At 40.0% G+C, this 22,075-nt stretch overlaps 1 protein-coding gene across 1 annotated transcript; it reads right to left on the bottom strand.

Moving 5' to 3' along the window:
• Positions 1 to 10,424: 10,424 nt before the first annotated feature.
• LOC148034508 (bidirectional sugar transporter SWEET6a-like) lies at positions 10,425 to 18,324 on the bottom strand. The gene is made up of 7 exons (XM_087680674.1): positions 18,261 to 18,324; positions 17,979 to 18,018; positions 17,674 to 17,752; positions 17,542 to 17,576; positions 17,179 to 17,248; positions 16,762 to 16,814; positions 10,425 to 10,473 (listed from the first exon to the last, which is right to left on the bottom strand). The coding sequence occupies exons 1-7, from the start codon at positions 18,322 to 18,324 to the stop codon at positions 10,425 to 10,427; spliced, it is 390 nt and encodes a 129-aa protein (XP_087536800.1).
• Positions 18,325 to 22,075: the final 3,751 nt, after the last annotated feature.

Here is a 22,075-nt window from a genome sequence, read left to right as displayed (position 1 = left end):
CATAACAGGCCTCGCTCCAAGAAAAGATGGCAAACACCCCTGGAAAAGAAGGTGGCAACACCCCACACTCCAAAATAGCTCACTCCTAAGTAAAAATCCCTAGGATGTAGTTCCAAAGCCAATCCCCTTGGTGCACTATGTCCTGTGCTTCAACAGTTGCATCTTATCCCTACAGTAGACGATCTCTTCTACATGCTATCCAAGTTATTTTCCCTCATCGGTAGAATGAAGCTACTCTTTATCGACAACCCCTTAAGTGATGCAAGATTTCATCCTAACTATATGGGGATGTAAGTATGGGCTGCCCTCCTACAGTATGTATCAACAAAGCATGAGACAAAGAGGGAGCTAAGTGTGATTGATTCACCCTTCAACCAACTCTAATAGATGAGGATTGAGGGATGTTATAACATTGATGCCATGTATGATTTCATATCCTTATGCACATATGAGATGGGCCTCTGCCATCACCATAGGACATACACTAATGCACCATCAATTATGCATGCTGACATAGTCCCTTTGTGCCATTTCCCTTGTCAATTTCTCAAGGATTTTATGGCCCCTACTATGACAGATGCAAATTGTTGTAAGTTGTGGTCCCTCCTGCGGATGACTCTGACCCCAAGCGCATCAACGCCCTCGGCCATTTCAATGGGCCAAGTGTTTTATGAGTCCAAGCTTCCATCTTGGAACCTAATTCACTTGTGTGACATTTGGTCTTGATGTCTGTTACCTCATGAGCTCACTCTTCCTTTTTCAACCTTCATAGCTATGCTCTAGATCCGACATTTGAATAGATGAGGTTGATCAAGTCGGGTAGATCCACTCCTCCAATGGTGTCAATCCTTGCTGTATCTGACTCCTCTGTCACATCCTTGCCTGGACTTATACTTGGGGTTCTTGATCACCTGACTATGTTTCACGGTCTTCTCCTACTGGTGGATTCGTTCTGATTGTTAAGTCTAAGTGAGTTTCTTATTATTTTAAAATAGTCCTTAACGTATACTCACTCAGTGTGTGTGTGCATGCTGTCTTCCATGCACTATGCGAAATCAAGCTTTCAATTTTTCTCTAGGGTATTTCAAGTGCTAGAAAACAATGCGGATACAAATACAAAGTGACAATTGCAACTCTCACACTCTCGTCTATGTACTCGCCCTAATGGGGCTCTAGGCTCAATTCCTTGCCATTCTTGCTAGTGACTAGGATCTGTGATGCATCGTTCAGCTCATTTAAGATCAAATTGGGGTCTACTAGCTAGCTTATAGCTTTAAGCGTGTAGAATATATTCATATAAATGTCAGCATTGTGCTTGGCCATTTACATGGGATTTCTAGGGTTAAATTTCCCTATAAGATTTCAATGAATTCTCATTGGCAAATTGTACTCTTTGTTGTCCCGGATGTGCTAAATTTTCCAATTTTGATGTGTCAAAATCTAGTCCGATTCTGCAGATTCCACGCTGATGCGGAGAAGAGAAAAACCATGATATCCTCTTCCCCTTAGAGGAGTGAAGATGTCCTCATCTCAAATGAAACCAAGGGTCTTGCTTACATAAGGCTTCCTCTCATCAATCCAAGGCATTCTCTTCAAGATCGTCTTTACATAGGAAGAGATAATCCATAAGGGTTCTACTTCTAAGCGTGCATTCTCTTACATCAAGTATTCTTTCAAGTTGAAGGTCAAGGACTCCTTGACTTGGTACTACAACTTGTTGATCATCAAGAACATGATTGGGATTAGCTATATAACCATTCAATAGGCTAGCATGAAATATATTGTGAGCTTTCAAGTGTTTAAAAAGAGCATTGAGTCCTGGGCACTTGAGACTCTTGTATGGGCCACAATATCTTGGGCTTAGTTTCTTGTATTGTTGCAATGATAAGGAAGTTTTCCTAGTGGATATGAAAAAAAACTATATCTTCTTCTCGAAAGATTTGTTCTTTCCTTCCTAGATTAGTATATGCTTTCTATTGTGATCCTTGTCAGCTTGGATATATTCTTTGAGAGCCTTAACTTATTCATCCATCTCCTTCGACATCTTCATGGAAGCTTTTACCTCTAGGGTGCAATGGAGTCAAAGATTATTTTCCAAACAAAGCTTGGAATGGGGTCATTTGAATACTTTGATACTAGGATGCATTGCAATAAATTTCAACCAAGGGTTGCAACAATAAGCTCTAAGTACGTATTCAATGACTTGATTAACTTGCTTGGTTTTTTCATCAGTTTGGGGATGAGAGATTGTCACTACAACAGAAACGAGGCATAGACGCGCAAAGTCGGGCGCATCTATCACAGCGTCTATAAGTGCGTGCAAACGTGCGTGTAAATAGACACGAATTTTGCGTCTATATATCCGCGCAAATAGACACTAATATAGACGCGCCAACAGGCGCATAATTATTTAACCACCTAAAACTAGCAATTCACATAATTAAAAAATCAAAGTTAATAATTATTTAACCATCTGAAATTGATTCTTGAGCATGCACATGTGCGCATGATAAAAACCATAGAACTAAGAATACACATTGAATCATTGAATTAAAAAAATAAAGTTAATAATTACTTTTTCATTGCTTTCTAATGAATGGCAGTTCCTCCAGTTGACAAGCTTGATATAAATAATTAGTGACAAGCGACAGAAACCTTACAATTAGTAGCAAGCATTGCAATATGTATCTCGTAATTTCTCTACGTAATTGAAGATGATAAAAGATACTTCCTTTTTATTATGAAAAATTCAATTAAGATTTAAAATTGACTATTGATTCTTGAGTATCCACGTGTGCGCATGATATAAACCATAGAATTAGGAATACACATTGAATCAATAAGCAAATTAAGTATGTTACAGTGAATGATCCATCTCATCTTCAATGAGATCAGCCCTTGCTAAACTATCTACTTCTAGGTCTATGTTACCAAGAGGTAACGAAACAAATAAGTCTATCCCACTATCAAATGTGTTGCTATATTGCTCAATAACTTCATCAATATCATCGACAATCACATTATTGTCTTCTTTTGTGTTTCCTTGAACATCCTCGCGAGGTTCATCCTAAACGTGTTGGCCTAGAGGAAACTAGAGAGGGGCCGCAAATAGGACATACATGATATCCTGACGTGGTTAATCCTGAAAAAACAAGTGAATTAATAAAATGCAATTGATTCAAGTCTTGAATTTCAAATATAGAGTTATATACATGTACCTGAACACTCTCTGTATCCTGGAAAGTCGTGCATGGTCCACAACAACATGGCCTTCAATGTGAAATCTCTAGAGGATGCAAATGCACTTGTATCTTGCACCTCAATACCTTCCCATAACATTTCTAACTCTTCAATCAAAGGCTCTAAGTAAACGTCCATGTTTTTTACCTTGTGCTTTCCAGGAATCAGAAGGGACAACATCACATGTCCCTTTTTAATTGCCATGGATGGAGGAATATTATAGTTCACCAATACCACTGGCCATACACTGTATGATGTGCTTTTGATGCCAAATGGATTGATTCCATCCATACCTAAACCAAATCTCAAATTTCTTGGCTCTTCTATGAAAACGGGCCACAAATTATGTACATGTTGCCATGCCGGTGTGTGTGCAGGGATCTTCCATTTTCTATTACTTGAACGATGACTAGCATGTCATGACATGAGCTTTCCAATAGAGTTACACTTGAACATAAGTTTTATACGTGGAACAATCGGAAAATGTCGCAAAACTTTACGAGGCACATCCATTGACTTCATCTCCACTTCGTATCTTGATTCGTCACAAACAGGACACTCTCGTGCGAACTCATGAATCCCATGAAATAAGACACAATCATTGACACATGCATGGATCTTGACATAATCGAGGCCTCCCAGAGATGTCAAGTAATGTCTTGCTTGCTCTCTCTTAGTTGGCAATTTGTTTCCTTTTGGAAGCATTTGTGATAATAACCTACATATATTTTAAAAAGTGAGTTAAAAAACTACAACATATATTTCTGTCTGATTTCAAAATAGAACAATTAATATTATGATTCATAAGTCAAACTGAATTGATACCTACTTCAATAACGCATCCAAACTGACATTACTCCATCCATAATTTTTTTGCAAGTTAAGTATCTCGAGGGACGCACGAAGAACGGAGTACGTACAACCTTCATACAACGGAGTAGATGATGCTACATATAGTGGATCATTTGGCTTCGTAGAGTGACCTTCTCCCTGAACCGGTTGCGAAAATAGATGGTGTACCATGTTTTCCAAAATCTCATCCTCTACGATTTGATGGGGAATTTCATGAGGGCTACTATCATGGTCGTCAGTCTCTACTCTTCTTGAAGACTCTGCCTCCTCGCGTCGACATTTTGCAGCCTCTCGACACCTGGGAGGGAGCATCTGAGGATGTGGCACCGCATCCTGCTCAACCACAAAAGGGAGTTTCATGTACGTTGATATATAATTCCCATAACATAGACATGCAATCTTAGTGGTAAAAAAAACAATGAATACCGGTAATTTTTCTCGGTCCCATTCTCCATACAAGCTGAGGTTTGACATTGCAATTCGACGTGCTCGAAAAATACACCCTCGACAACGATAACACATGCATTTAATTTTTCGTCGTAGCCATGCATCTCGATTATGAAAACGCAATGTTTCATCCTCACTTGAGGATGTGCTCATTGACTCATCAGCTTGCACCGCACTAGGTGATGACGACGTTGACATGATTAAACCTAATTCATGACAACATCAAAATATTTGTCATTCATATGTTTACATAAGATCTCAATTTTAAATACACAAAATCATCATAAATACATTAAAACTTACGATAAGAATTCACTATCAAAACTTATCTTTAAAACAAAAAATTATGATAAAGCCCAAATGCGCGTTTATATCCGTGTTTACCTATGCGTCTATATTGGCATCTATTTCTGCGTCTATGTTCGCGTCTATACTCGCGTCAATCTGAACAATAGACGCGCATATACACGCAAAAATAGACGCACACATCAAAATTCAAACCATACTTAAATCATTTCTTTTCAAACTGCACCTTTCTTTTCCTGCGTTTTTTGTGGTTCTGAAGCTTGAGTTTAGCCGACATGCAGTCTCTTCACGCCTCACCTAGTCTCTTCATGCCTCACCTCCTCATGGCTCACCTCTTCTTTCATTTCAAACACACAAGAATGGAAAAAGAAAAGCCAAGGAGAGGAAGAAAGAGAGAACAAGAAAGAGGAGAAGAAGAAGAAGCAGCAAGCAAGCAAGCATCAAGGGAGGGTAACTTACCAAGGAGAGGAAGAAGGAGAAGGAAGAAGTGCCACCACCCGCCACACCAAACACCCAAGGTGAGTCTCTCTCTCTCTCTCTCTCTCTCTCTCTCTCTCTCTTTGTTTCTATCTTCCTCTCTCTGCTCTGTCTGTGTATTTACGATTTGTGATTCCATTATGTATTGCATTTTATAAATCATCAATGGCGGTCGTCGGCCTAAAATCGACCGACCGAGCGGGTCTGATAGCGCGTCTACATCTCAGTGTAGACACAGACATAGACATGAAAAATATTTCCTCTCATAGCGTTTGAGGGTGCGTCTTAGTGCCCGTGTGCTTGCACATGTGCTCTGCAGTGTACACACGATGATACACGCGCTGCACAGAAGGTTGACCTGCAGTCTACATGCGATTATACACGCGCATTAACTTGGAATGTGCGTCTCACAGCGCGTCTGTGCTGCATCTTAGATGCACAGATAGATGCGTTTGACAGAAGGTTCACTTTGGAGCGCGTTTGAGGGCGCGTCTAACCTGCAATTTAGACGCGGGGATACACGCGCCAGGTCTCCCAGTTCTGATAGTAAACAATATATTTTTGCAATGATGAATGTGACCAATCCCATGTTTGTGTTTATCAGTTTTCTTATTTAAGAGAAGCATTAGCACTTAAGTGTTATGCTCAATGTCTAAAGAAAGCTCTTTGAAAATATAGGTAATATATGATTTTTTGTATGCAAATAAATTTATCTTTTTCCTGTGTTTTTTTTGCAGATATCGTATCTTGGTTCATCTAGAAATGACTTGGATGTGGATCGCATGAATGATACATTGGCCTCCTTTGGCAGGGGGGTCAATTCATTTTTTGGAGGTTTTCCTAGTAGGGAAGACTTCATGGGAAAGATGACCAGACACCTTGGCCGCTCTCCCACAACGGACGAGGTGTTCAGTGTCATGTCTGGGATGCCTCTGACGTCTTTGCCTGGCACTACTTCCCAAACTCCACATGCAGGTACTCCACATGCAGGTATTCCACGTGCTCCACGTGCATCGGCTAAAGCACAAGCATCTGCAGAAGCTCGTGCGTCCAGCGAGACAAAGGGTAGTTGACAGAGAGGGAGGAGGGAGAGTCGAGGGGGAGGACGAGGCTTGTTTGGGGGTTGCCTAGGAGGTGGCGAGCGATCACCCTCACCAGTAGATCACGTAGAGGAGGTTGTATGCCAGTACTATAGAGTTACAAATGCTGGTGGCATCTTTCATGATGATGAGGGAAGGGATGTAATGGCGTAGATGAGGAGCGTCGTGCATGCGATGTATAAAGATTGTTTCGTTGCCTTCAAAAATCAGAAAAGCGGCTTGTGGCAGGAGGTGTTGAGGGCAGTCCATAGGAGATACCCAAATCCTGAGGGTCAGCGATTCTCGGATGATTGGGGACGTACAAATGTGAGGGATATGCTTCACAACAAAAGATCCCACCTCATGACACGGGCCAGGGACTCACTACAGAGGTTGGAGGAGGGGCGTGGAGCCTATAGCCAACCACCTATGTGCCACCGCATAGAGTGGAAGAAAGCCAAGAAGAAAGCAGCTGAGAAAGTGAAGAGTCGCCAGCACCCAGATGCGCGACGGATCCAAATGGAAACCATGGGATCATCGCATTATGGATCGAGCGGCAGAGAGTCGTAGGAGGCAGAGTTTGTAAGTATATTTTGATTTCTAAAATTTTTAAATTTATATTTCTTTCAATTCTTTATATATTTTAGTCTAATATATTGTGACTCATAATTGTTTGTATATCTCTAAATGTTTTACAGACTACCATCGTTGGTAGGACACCTACTCCTAGAGAGGTAGGTTACCATCGAGGCCATAACCGCGCAGCGACATGGCTTCAGTTTTATGAGGAGGGTCTCATCACTGAGGACCAATACAACCGGGCCATGAGGATTTGACAGCCAGAGGAGGTATGTTTTTCTTACTTTCCTATTAAAAGCATTGCTAATTATAACTTTTTCTCCACCTTGTCTATGTAAGAAACCCTGATCTTTTGTGTGTGTAGGCGAAGCCGAATGTGGAGCATAGCGAGGAGGGGGATAGCGACGCTAGTAGCCATGGTGGTATTAGCGAAGATGTTTCCTCTTCAAATTCGTAGAGGAGCACCATACCTCCTCATAAGGCCTTCTTTTCTTGTATATTATGATATCTCTTTGAGCCTACTGCTTTGTGCGTCTGTCCGCGTGTCTAAATTGCAGAAAATTTGCGTTTATACGCACATCTATAATGCAGACTACACGCGCTTCATAATTCAAATTTAAAAAAGAAATTAAATATCTTTCTTAAAAAAATGACATTTTTTGTTTTCCGTTCGCGTCTACCAGTGCTTGTAAAAGCGCGTCTACCAGCGTGTCTATATGCACATGTATATGTGCATCTATTGCGTGTCTATTTGTGCGTGTAAATTCGTTGATACATGCGATTATAGACGCGAAATGGTAGACGCGCAAATAAATGGGCGGATAGACGCGCCCGTAAGAATTTCTCTATATTCAAAAAACACGTCTAAATGTGCATCTATGAGGCCTTTTTGTTGTAGTGTGTGTTAAAACAGAGTTGGGTACTAATGGTCTCAAACAAGGTATTTCAAAAGTGAGAAGTAAAAAGAGAATCACAATCACTCACGATGCTCTTAAGTAAACCATGTAGCTTAAAGATTTATTTCACAAAGAGCCTTGCGATATCTAATAGTCTTGGTTGAGCAACCTTAATGAGCATATCTACAATCATTAGAATTGAATTATATGCTCCTTGGATAGAGCGTAGTCAGAGCATAGTCCAACTACAAAATCCATGCTGATAAATTTCCACTTCATTTGCGGGATGTAAGAGGTTAGAGCGTTTGTGATATCTTAATGCACTTTGTTGATAGCTTAGGTATTCATCGACATATTTAAGCACATCTTCTTTGAGCATTTCCCAATGAAAGCATCTTCTTATAACATTGAGAGTCTTTACATAGCCAAGGTGTCCTAAGAATAGGGAATCATAAGCTTCCAAAAGTATATTTTTCTTGAGATCTTGACTCCTTGGGATGAAGTGTATTATCATAAAGTAGAGAGGACCTCCTTGTGTAGTGAATTTTAGATACTTGAGCTTGTTCGTAGGGTTTATCTCTTTGAATAGGATTTCTTTTATCATATATTGATACTTTGGATACCTAATCTCTTCTTCTTTTTCCGTTTCTATGATTGTTTTAGTAAGCATTGATACCAAAGGTGTTAGAGATCTTGCCTTAGAGAGTTCCTTTGAGATGAGGATATTGTAAAATGATTTGCGACAAAAGGCATTCATAACAACATTTTCCGTATGAGATTTATAAGTGATTTCAAAGTCATATTCTTGTAAGACTTCTATCCATTGTCATTGTTGTCACAAATCGCATGTTGAGGGGCTTGAGATACTATGCCAAACACACACCATACACATAAGGTAAGGCTTACTCAAGAATACAAGAAGAGAGATCATGGAGACCAAAAAGTTTTTTTGTTGGTTTCTTCTTATTCTTTTATATACAATACAATGTACACAAAGTATAGATATGCCGACAACATAAAGAAAAGTTGCATACCGAGTCAAACAGTGCATAACTAGCTACATTAATTGATTGATGCTATAATTATGCTAGATGTAAGTTGGGGCAACAAACTAAATATAATAAGTGATAAGTTAGTGGCCATGTGAGGATCATAATGACCATTGACGTGTTAAGTGCAGATATTGTTGTGCCGATTCCCATCCTTCGTTGAAAGCTCCAAATATAGTAGTGTTAGGGCAACTACCTAATGATGTGGTGGATGTCATAATGCCACTTGTTCAGATATAAAACACCTAGATTGTGAAGTTTGAGTTTGGTGATATCACACTTATGTCTTTTGCAAGTTCTTCCATTTGCTTAGACTAGTCCTTTAGCTAGTCCAATAGCTAAATAAGTGAAGATCTAAAGTGCTATGATGTGGACTAAAAGGAGGTAAGTGACACACGGAAGATTATTTGGTGGAAATGTCATCCTTTTAGGGCTATGCATGGCTTAGCTTTTTGGAATGACATGAGGAGATGGTGCATGGCTAAAATGGTGCTATCATGGAACATGGAAAAGGCGCGAGTTCAGAGGCCGAGAGCTAAAGGGCCTATTTTTGGGAGATAAAAGAGCCAACGTCTTTTGGGAGGTAAACAACCAGCTTTTTGGGAGAGCAACATACTGAAAAGAAAGATGAAGAAAGCCAATCGAAAAGGGTAGCCCGCCAAAATTCGAGAATTCGAGAAAATGAGTCTGGAAGCGTGATAAGTCTGGAAGCAAAATACGAGATGATGATCGCTAACGTTGGCCAGCATGGTTTTCGCCAGGGGTTAAGCGATCAGAGACCTGCTCATGCTGCAGTATTTGCAGGGAATGCCATTTGATTATTGATTGCAACTGCTAGAAACAAGCCGACTGATCTTGAAAGGCTCTGAGAGCATGGATCTGTAGGTGACGAAGTCCTGCGGCTATGGGAACCTGCGACAAACAGCACTGACGACGGAGGAGGAGAACTTAGAGGAGAACTTATTGCAGTTCGAAGGAACGGATGGTGACGCAGTTGAAGATGAAGGAAGTCGAAGACAAGAACCGAAGCTGACGACAATCGACGACCTCTTCAGAAGACGACAAAGGAGTGTTGAAGCTGCGGACATGGTCCTGAAGATGAGGATGAGACTATCAACGAAGCGGACGGCATCAGCAAACTCGATGGCTTTAGCAAATGTGATTGCAGGAAAGTGACAAGACGAAGTACGATTTCGGTAGCCCTTCCTAATATTCCTCTACTTCTTGATTTCTTAAACACGTCATCCTGCTTGAATATGGCACCCCTATTTCATGAGATCATGATTGCCCTGCGGCCTTGACTGATTCGAATGAAGGATGTTTTGTTACCTCTTCGCATGAGCAATGAACTCCCGGTCGTCATTCTCTGCTACCAAGCTAGGGCTTTTATCTTCTACGTGAATATACTTTATGGTTCGGCCACCTTTTTGTCACAGAGATCACTATAGTCACCTTCAGCTACTCTTCAACACAGAAGGCTTGTTGCTTTGCTTCTTATCTCACCCAAATTTCTGCTGATGCTGGTCAGCTCCACCCCGCCGCCGTATTCTGTTAAATTGCAACGAAGTTTCAAGTCAGAACTAGGTTCTGGAGCTTTATGAGTTTACTAAAATGTCACCTTTGGAAGGATGATATGTATCAGAATATGTCTCAAGATTGAAGGCTTCTATTTGAGGATAATATGATGTCCCTGCCACCACAAAGGAGTGTTAAAGATGAATCTATCACAATTTTTTTTTCTTCCTTATATTGCAAAGTGGTGACATCTCTTAAGAAGAAATTCTAAAGGAAGATTGTGATCAATTTGTCTTCAAGGAAAAAGGTTTTATCTCTTCCTTTGGGATCATATTTGGTAGTTCCTTCACTTTAATTGCTCTCCTTTCATACTTAAACATGGTAGAACTACCCTCTCTTGTAAGCAAGAAGCCTTGAATATCTTTGAGAAAGATTTATGAAAATTATTCATGAATGCATCAAATTAAGAATTTGGTAAATTGGATCGTGTATAGATGGAAACTCTTGTTTCCAATTTCATATTATCGTGTCTTCACCTGTATTTGAACGAATGTGAGTTCTAGCTATTCTTTTACTTCAAATATTCATCATCTTTTACTCCCATCTTGCTAAGCATCCCTGCATCGAGCGACAATCACGAATCCCCCGCGCGAATCCCATGTGGCAACGTGGGACTCGATGCATCAAGGGGGACCTTTTAGTCTTCTAAGGTGCAAGAAGCTAAAGGAGGAGAAAGAGAAACGGTCAAAGTTTTCAAAGACACAAGGAACTTTCAATCGTTCCCCACATAGGCAATTTGGTGAAATATAGGAAATTCTCCAATATTTCCTATGTAGACAAGTACGTATTCCCCATCTATAACTAGGAAATTACATTCCCTACATCTTATAATAGGGAATATAGAGCATTCCCTACATTCCTTTGAAAGTCCCTACGTTCCCTACATCTTATAATAGGGAATATAGAGCATTCCCCACATTACTTTGAAAATCCCTACATAAGGAATTATAAGGATGTGATTCCCTACTTTTATGTAATAGGGAATTAAAGGTACAATGAGGATAAGATAAATATGATGTTTATCACAATTCTCTATTTCTCAATTCAAGTTGATAATGATGGTTTCGAGAAGGTAAGGACAAAGGTCACAAGAAACTCTAAACCACTTACTATATAGAAAGTTCACATTATAACTAGGAAGATTACTAACCAAACTAGGAAGAATGTAGAATTTTCTAGTTATAACTAGATAATTTTGCCATCACTAGTCTCTTCTAACTAGTAACATCCTTTTCCTAGATAGTATCTAGAAAATTGAAGCCCTATCTAGCAACATTATCTAGCAAGTTATTGTATAACTAGTAATAATATCAACCTAATTAGAAAATTTTACTTTTTATTAGTCATAACTAGCAAGTACTATCCTCTAACTAGGGAATTATAGATATTATATCAAGTTAACTTGGATCTCATGATTTTTCTAGGTATAATTAGTAAATAAATATTCATTGATTAGACATTTACATTTGTATAATACTTACTCACAGCTAAGCTTTTCACATTGACACAAAAGCAAGACCATAGTTGTTGAAAGATAATCACAATAACAAAAAAGAAAATTAAAAGAAAGATGTTTAGTACACATGAATAACACAAACTGTGTGGCCCCAACAACAAAGTCATTGCAATATTTAGCAACAATAACACTTACAATGTTGAGCAAAGTACATGGCCACATTGACCAAGCATATATCATGGCCATGACATCCATCTTATTGCAAAGCTCATGATTATATTAGTGAGAAAAAATCATATTGCACCAATGGATTAAATAGAAACTCCACACACTAACATCATATTCCCTACTGTCCAAATGAGCAACAAGAGCAAACATTCAAAGTGCATGGCAAGAAAACCACACAATGATATATACCCCATCATGAAAATTAGATAGCCATATTAAAAAGGAAAGCACATTACCAAGTGCATGACCATATTGGTCATGGAAATGCACATGGAAAAAAAGAACCACCAAGCCAAAGCCCATAGCCATATTGAGAAAAAGCTAAATTGCATTGCCCAAAACATGTGGCTATAGAAAATAAAGCAAACTACATTGCTAGTTGTATGATGAAATATTATCACCTTTCAAACTAGCACTAAACTTATAAAGTTCATGTCTTAACACAAAAATATAAGTACCAAGGATTCTAATGATTGTCAACTATTGTAGCTAGCTCTATGTGGAAGCTTGCAACATGATAGATGGGAAGCTACTTTAAGGTTCACTATGAGGTGACTTGAATAACAAGAAGGCTACACCTAAATAGCCTTACAAGGGTGGAAGTATATTACCTTTACAAAGAATTAGCGCTCCAAAACAAAGAAATCCTCATTGGATATCCTCATTTTATTAGGGTTTGAAGTTGAGAAATTCCATAGAAAAGTATCGATGGGAGCATATCAAATTCTCACCAATCTCAAAGGTAGGTGAAATAATTCAAACAATGTAGAAACTCTTGCAAATTCTCAATGGAACTTTGAAAGTGCATCATAATAAAAGGAAAACACAAGAGGAAAAGAAGAACAAATTAAGATTGGAAAAATCTTGAATTTATCTTTCGAGAAAAAATAAGAGAGCTAAAAGAAAGGCATGCTTTTTGTGCTAAGAACATGCTCAACAAGGCCAATATTAAAATAGAGTACTATAAAAAGCAAGGAGGGGAGGAAAGCATGTTGGGCTATTCTCTCCTATACATCTTAAACCTTCCATGTTGGGTAAAAAACCATAGGTTTGAATCTCTACAAGAGAGACTGAACCCCTAGAGGATCTTAATGTACTCTCCGTGAGGATTTCAATCATGCAATGCATTTGGCAATTCAAAAATTATGATGTGTGCAATCTTGTGTAGCAACTTCTCCTATAGGCACCTATTTGGCTAGTATCATCTTGTGGTCATAACAAACATCAAGTGTAACATCCATGACAAGTCTATTTATGTTACCCTCTAATCCGTCCTAACTTGCTTTAGCCCTTATTCCTATAAGTCAAGCCTTAGAGGTAATTCAAAGCTCCCAAAAATCTTGGAACAACTCAAGAAAATTCATGAGCACTATCATATCCCTTCTCTACCCTTAGAAATAATAGACACATGAATTTTTAGCAAGACCATTCATATATACTTGTGAAGATCATATCCCAACGACTATATTTATGGCCCCAAAAAGCATTATTGCGAATATTTTAAAATTACTCTATGAAATTATCATTTTGTCTAATTATAACATATATTTTGAAATTATTCTCTAAAATTATTTTTTTTCATGGAACAATCTGACAAAATTTATATCATTGTAGTTCAAGCCATTGGCATTTCCATCCCAATATGCCTTAGCATCCTATAAGATGCCAAAATACTCACTAGTGGGTTGGGATCCCATGATCTTTTAGGAGATAGGTGTTTTTGATTACATGAGTGCTTGAGAAGGCAAAAGGTCAAGTGACCCTATTATATAGGATACCTTTAATGCTGAGGGAAGCTTATCATGGCTCTAAGTTAATAAGTTCCCTACTATGTGTTGTTGACAGAAGTAGTATAATCACATCCAACCCAATCTTATGGGGTTGGAAGCTCATATCCTATGCTAGACAATTGTTTTCTCTGTAGGGAGATGGATTTTATACTACTTCATGGAATGGTGTTTTTATATATTATCTTTTGTGCAATAGAATGTTGTTTTCCAAAGTGTTTGTCATGTGCTAGATGTTGTGTTAATGGACCCTATGTAACATGATAATAAAAGGAAGCTGCTTTTTTATGTTGTAATAGTATGGTACCTTTGCTAATTAGATAAGTAAAATAAATCCCATCAAGGAACGTGAGAATACCTCAATCCTGATGACCAATCATCTATGGCTAGATGGACCTAATAATTTGGGTAGCTTTTCTAAACATTAGATGGAGTTATTAATACATGATCCTCCAAATTCAGTAGGATATATATGAGGCTCAACTTCATTTTTGGGGGCCTAATGTGAGATGATGCCTTATTGGCAAGGGGATCAACATTTTATTCTCTTCCACTTCTCACTCTCTTTGAACCAAGTGCAATATTTTCTCTACTCTCACCTATGATTAATTACAAAGTAATATTTCTCAGGCAAGCATTATGTTGCTATTAGGGGTGACCTGCCTATGAAGTAGAATCGAGATTCTCATGCGCAACTAAGTTTGAGGTTTCTTGAGGGAAAATTGAGCAGTGATGTGCAAGGACATAAATTTTTGTTGAACACTAGAGGACTTCTCTAGGTTTATTACATGAGACAAGTCACAAGAATCCACAAACTAATTGTGATTTCTATCCTCTAGGTAGGCAAGTCCTGAGACTCCTTAGGTGAATTAAGAGCTTGTCTCAATCCCACATGGGACTTAAAGCAAATGTGTAGAACTTATGAGAACGTGGATCTATTGTGCTACACCTAGTTTCTTAATAAGGGACAAAATGTCTCAATATGGGACTTTCATGTTCAATGGTGTTACGATGATGTCCTAGGCTTCTTTACTTTCTAAAGGAGAGTGATTATAGATATAAGTGCTCTTGGTGAGGGAGGTGTGTGTGTGTGTGTGTGCACTACTTACTTGGTGTAATCGATACCTAATTCATGTGTGCTTAATACTTTTGGTGACCTAGCCTTGAGTTGAAATGACACACAAGATTTTTAAGGTTACAAGTGCAACTAGAGACCCTCCAAGGTCTCGCGTTGACCAACCTTAATATGAGTCCATCTATGTATGTCCTTGTATTTTTCTTGTAACTCCTTTTTGTCTTATGGTGCTTGCCTCAATTTCAAAGTTGGCAAAGAGTCACCTCTTTCCCACTCTAATAGTCTTAGTACAGAGTTGGAGTCTAGGGTTCTTTGGGCACATGTTTCCTTGTGCGGCAATGCTTGGTAGCCAACGGTGGAAACCCTAATTTCTATGGTCTCAATGCACCAATGGGCTGATCTAGGTGCAGTGAACCCATTGTAAACTATCACTCTCTTTTCTTACTTGCAAGGTTAACTCCTAGTGGTGAGAAGAAGCTACCTTTAAACTGCAAGTTTTGTTAGTTGTCCCTATCTTTGTCAATTGTCACTAGATTTTCATACTTGCAAGGTTCCAATCCGGTGACAAGAATATTCCTATAGTGCACTATTTTCTGTGTGTGTGAGACGGCAGCTTATAAGCCATCGTGTGACCTAAAGTGTACCTAAAACCATGTATAACTAGCAAAATGGACCTACATGAGGTGCACATGTATTGCCTAGTGCAAATAGGTTGCCTTAAACTAGTGTGGAGCTCTTAAAAATGTGAGTGTAACAAGTTGGGAGCTTGATATCATATTTCAATGGAGTTCAATGCTAAGAATATTAAGAATTTAAGCATTGAAATGGATAGAATGGACACAGAATTTCAAATTGGATTATATGGAATTGGAAATTGAATATTACATGTCTCTTGAGTAGCCTTGGTTTTGATTCAATCTTTAGAGTAGGCTAAAGAAGAGTTTCACAACTTTGTAACATAGGGGTTCAAGACACACACCACTACAATTCCTAGGAGTGATAAGAATATCCTATGATGTTGCAAATCACTCCCTTCCACCAACAGTAAGAGTTGAAAAGAGACTCTAACTTCTTCCAACATGTCCATATAGAAAAGGGAAGATAGTAGCATTGAATACCATTAGGGGGGTAAGAAACATCTTCGAGTCTATGATTTGACTAGTAAGACCAAGCTCCGATCCTCTTCCTAATCTTTACATGTCTTATGAATTAGCCACCACTCAAATATTTTTGAGACAAAATGTTGACTCTCAACCCAATGGGAGCACCCAACTGTCTAAAGATTTGACTAGTAAGACCAAGCTTGAGATTAGTCCTCTTCCTAATCTTTACATGTCTTATTTATCGGGCCACTCAAATATCTATCGGGTCACTTGGGTGCTTCATGGTAAGGACATGTTTACACCCCATGTGATTCATGGTAAGGACATGTTTACACCCCATGTTTGCATGGTTGGTTGATGATGTTCCGTTATTTATAGCTTAATTTATGTTGAGATGAATGAAGAGAAACATATATATCATTATAGATATTGCATTTGTGTGGGTGATCATGGAGCTATGTGGGTGGGTAAGATGTGCTCGTGGAGGGGCATGCATGTATTTGTAGAAATAAATAATTATGAGTCAGAAACTTGCATGGACTTACCCCAAAGAATAGATCGTGTATAACAATTGAATAAGTGAACCATATCCCCCCAACTAGCAACAACAACAAGGATAAATGGAGAGGCATAAAATCAACACTACTTGTTTTGATTACTTGTCCCTGGAAAAGTGCAAAAATACACAATAACATAAGTTAAAGTATTGTATTGCTTGAAGCAATTGTCCCTTTTCTAAATTATTGATTACTATTCTTAATAGCCTAAAGAATCTTGCTCAATTGATGTGTAGAGAGTATCAAATATGGAGAAGACTAATTAATATTTATTGTTCTATGAGGGCTTTCATGTTAGAACTTCTTGTTTGTGTCAAATTCACTTGTGAAATTATAAGCATATCAAAATATTGAGAGCTTTTAAGTCTTCATCTTAACATTAAAAAACAAAAGAGAGTTTACATATTCATGTTCCTTGATGTTTAAAGTATTTGGAAAAGTCTAGAAACTCTAATGAATAGATCAGCATTACCATTATGGTAAGAGGAGATGCATAGGATATAATTGCCAACATAGAACAAATTAAACCCACAACTTTGATCCTTATAGTTCCATGGCACAAATGAAGAGTAATGATCAAGGTACAACCAAAAAGTAGGAGGCTTAGAACAAGATGTCAGGCTACTATCTGCAGTAAAGAAACTTTTCTTTTTAGTAACCTCTGCATGATCATTGAATAAGTTTGACCTTACTGAAGATTTCAAGGCATTCTATGAATTACTTTGTGTATGGATGTTTATACATTGATATATGTGAGAGAGTGTGTTTCTATAAAGCTATGCATGCATATGGTGGTGCTTTGAAAGATAAAAACATGATGACGTGTTGGACTTACCCTTTGTTTGTGGGAAGCAAAGAATAAATAGATGACTACATATACCATTTGGAAAATGGTAGATATGCCACAAACTATGACTATTGGTAATAGGTGAGGAGCAATAAGTCCATAATAAAGCCATGATGTGACATTGAGAAGGCCAATGGTATAAGGGTCTGCCGAGAAGCTCTCAGTAGAACGCTTCTTCAGTATGCGCCAAAACGTGGGCCTGCAACATATGTGTATTTACTCCATGCCAAATTACCCATTTAAGATACATCTTGCATGAGATCCATAGTCTCAAAGTCTTAGCACATTTGCTAAACATCTCATGTACCTCATTAAAAAGTTAAACCTATCTCCATGTTAAGGGCTTAATATGGGAGAATCACTCAAATGACAGGATCCTCAAAGGTAAAGCTTCAATCAACTTTCTCAAATACTAACTAACTTACATTGGCGCGAGTCCTCTCCATGATACGGTGGCCACATTGCCTGCAAGAAGAAGGACAACAATACACAACATTAAAGCATTTCACTAGTCGAACAAGCAAGCAACTCCATTAACAACGTCATCTCTCCCGCTATGGCTCCTGGGCCGTCATCATCGTGAGGCTACGTGGATCGCATTGACTGTGGCTTCTGCTTCCAACTCGCCGCCGCCTCAACATTTTTCTCATTGGTCACTCGTAGGAGAACCTCGAAACCCTAGCGTCTCACACCTAAAGACGAAGTACAGATTAGTGTAGGTGCAGTTTGTGGTGTTGGATCTTTTGGATCTAGGGTGAAGGACAGCGCCATCGCCGGCCTTGATGTGGGGATCTTGATCTGCAATAACGTAGGACAATGTTATCCATACGCCCACTTCTTCCATGAGGTTGCGATCGATGCAAATCTGACTACGACCTCATACGTGCTGACTGTGCTTCCAGGCCTGCTCAATTGCAAGTGCGGTGCCATTGTGAACATCGGGTCTGGAATTGCATCAATACTGGCATCACATCCTCTCTATGCAGTATACTATCTTTGTGTGCATCAAGAGCAAGTTGGTGATGAGCAGGTAGGTATGGAAAAGGGGATGCCCATAAGATGCATTGTCTTCGCATATCATCTAATGTCTGATTATGCAGGTGCATTTAGAAATTCTCTAGAAACTTTATGTGGAGTACAAGCATAGTGGAGTTGATTTGCAGGTTCAGGTATGCTCCTTCTCTTACTTAGACTAAAATACAGATAGTATATTGTCGAGGTACCGTGTATGCCACTATGAGTAGCTACCTTATTCAATTGTATTTAAGATCATGGGCTTGGGACAATGAAATTTCTATTGATGCACTTTGCAGAAATTTCTCTTGCTCTTAAGGTACTAGTATTTGAAAGCCACATGAGAGCAAGAGGAGCAAGATAAGAGGCCCAAATATTTACAATTAGTTTCTTGCTTGACCAGAAATAGGCTATGGGGAAGGTAGAAATGTGCATGTGTTTCTTAATTAGGCTAGACACATACTTGCTCTTTCCTTGATAGCTTTGGTTTTACTAATGGTTGGTTCCCATTATCTTCTTGTGGATCTATAGTTGCCTTCTAAGCCTTTGATAAACTGTTGGATTAGAAGTAATGTTTAAGCACATGTACTGATTATCGCTCAATTTTGGTTTCCATCTTGCAAGATGTTTGTGGGATGCTACCTTAAGATGATCAAATATGAAATGCTCGGATCATGACACAAAGGAAGTAACCACAAATGCTTAGGTGAGAGTTTTAAGAATTGTTATTGTCCTTTTCTTCAACATGGTTTTTTTAGTAGTGGATCAAATTTAAAATGCAAAATTGAGTTGATTCTTGGAAGGACAAGTTTTGTAGTCAAATGTCTACATGCATCAAAAGTGGTGGTTTTGTTGGTTACTTCAAAGAGGTAAAGAAAGAGATCATTGGCTCCATTTATGAAGGAAAACCACAACAACTACTTGAAGGAAGAGAGAAGACATTCGGCTTGCAATTGCAAATAAAGACAAATTGTAACCACGTTGGGCAAGAAATAGGCCGACACGTGACCATACCAAACTCCAAAAGAAGCTCGGAGATGTACCTGTGCTGCGAGATAAAGATGCCCTGTGCCATCTGATAGATCTCCAGTCCTAGAAAGAAGTGAAGGATCCCAAGATCCGTCATGTCAAACTCCTGCTGAAGAATGGACCGAGTATGCTCCACCTGCTAAGTGGCTCTCCCTGTAATGATAAGATCATCGACCTACAAAATAAGGAACACTGAAAGAGAATCCACAACCTGTAAGTAGAGGTTGGGATCATAAGCGAAACGCTGAAAGCCACTCTGTAGAAAGAAGCGGTCAATCCTCTGTTACCAAGCACGAGGAGCCTGCTTCAGGCCATAAAGAGCCTTCCGTAGCCTGTAGACATGATTCTCCTTCCCCTGCACAAGAAAACCAGGAGGCTATGAAACATAAATCTCCTCCTCAAGGACGCCATTCAGAAAGGCTGACTTGACGTCCATCTGATAAACAGGCCAACAGTGGTGAGCTGCGAGAGCCAAAATAACTCGAATGGTGGACATCCGAGCTGTAGGAGAAAAAGTCTCGAAGTAGTCCAAACCTGCGCGCTGTGCAAAACCCTTGGCAACAAGCCTAGCCCTATGCTTGTCCAAGGAGCCATCTGCAAGATACTTGGTTTGAAAGACCCATTTCACACCTATCACCTTCCATTTCTTGGGACGCGGTACAAGCTCCCAAGTATGGTTTTGCTCGATGGAATCGAGCTCGGCTTGCATAGCATGTCTCCAAATATCCTATGCAAGAGCCTCCTCCACAGTGGAAGGCTCGGAATCCTGAAGAATCTGAGACATAAGAGCATAGTTCACACATAGTGAGCTATCCCGCTGGGCCTGTAATCGGGCTAATCGACATGGACCTGTAGAATAAGCAGGAAAGTGAGTAACACCTGAATCCTGCATGAGCCGGCGATACCATAAGGGAATCCTAAGAGACTCCTGTTGCTGCAAGGGAGACCGAGTAGTCTCCGGAACCTGCAAAGCACCCATATCGGAGAGGGACTCCCCCTCACCAAATGAAGATAGATCCTCCGCACCTGAAGAAGGCTGTGCATCCCGAGAAGACTCGTGAGGGGAGGCTGAAGGGGTGGATGGAAGAACTCGTAGAAGAAGGAGTCATATCCGCCAAAGGGGAAAGGGAAGCCGTAGGAGGAGGAATGGGTGGGGTGCTAAGGGGTATCCTGGAAGGAAGAGAAGGTAGAGAAGGTAGATAAGCTTTTGCGACTTAGAATCGAACTTCGTCTTCCTCTTCTTCTTGTCCACATGGACAAAAGCATCGCACCCAAAGATGCGAAAGTGGGACACGGAAGGCTTCTTCCCAAAGAAAGCCTCATAAGGAGTCATGTCTTGTAAAGCCGAAGTCGGAGAGCGGTTGCGAATATGCACCGCTGTAGACACCGCCTCACCCCAAAGGAAATGATTAAGACTCCTATGCTCCAGCATAGATCGGGCCATCTCCACCATGGTCCGATTCGCACGCTCCACCACACCATTCTCTTGTGAGCGTATAAAGCCCACCCTCCTGTGTACCCGTCCAAAGAGCATCACCTGTAGAAGCATCCTCCACTATGAGTGCATCTTGTGTAAAAATGACTCGGGTACCCAGCTGAGTAAGGCCATGCACAGACAATAGGTTAAAACCCAAATCAAGGACATAGAGAACTTTGGTGGAGGAAGACCGCCTGTTAGAAAACATAGGTAGAGTCCCCACGCCTCGAATAGGAACTGTAGAATTGTCACCAATGGTGACAGTGCCCCCTCGAGAACGAAGATCTTGAAGCCAATCCTATTGGAAGGTCATATATGAAGATGCTCCACTGTCCACAAGCCAAGGCTTCTCCAGAGTGGTAGAAGCTAGGGCTGTATCCTCCTCAACAAAGACATGCACAAACACAGACTCTATCGTGGCTGGGGCCGCCTTCGAGCCCTTCTCCTTGGGCTTCAAATGGGGTACTTCTGCCAACACTTCTCATCGGGATGAGTACCCTTCCCACAGTGGGGACATTTGGGCTTCTTCTCCTTCACATCCTTCTTGTCCTCCTCCTTCTTGTCCTTGGCCTTCTCCTTCTTTTGTTTCTTCTTCTTGCCGCCACCTGTACCTGCCGTAAAAGCCTTGGTGGAGCCTGTGGCACCCACCTCTTTGAGTCGCTCGTCATGCTCCAAGACAAGCGAGGAAAGTTCCTTCCATAGAAGTTTCTCACGGGTCCTCGAGGTGATGAGGCTGGGGTAGAAGACATCATAACGGGGTGATGGCAGCTGAGTCAACAGAATCGTCGCCATATCCTCAGATGATATCATAAGACCAAGAGAGGCTAACTCGCCTCGCATGTCCTCCATCTTCGTGATGTGCTCCTTCATGGAAGAAGAATCATCAAGACTGAGCATCCGCAACTTCTTCTCCAAGGAAATCTTGTGGGCAAACGTCTTGTGATGATACAAAGACGCAAGCTTCTTCCACACTTCCGCCGATGTCTATAACCTGTGAACATG

Source organism: Lygodium microphyllum, chromosome 6, assembly GCF_053477565.2.
Source record: "Lygodium microphyllum isolate KBCC chromosome 6, Lygodium_microphyllum_v1.1.10, whole genome shotgun sequence".
Classification (NCBI taxonomy): Eukaryota; Viridiplantae; Streptophyta; class Polypodiopsida; order Schizaeales; family Lygodiaceae; genus Lygodium; species Lygodium microphyllum.
This window is presented reverse-complemented; position numbering and strand designations above follow the sequence as displayed.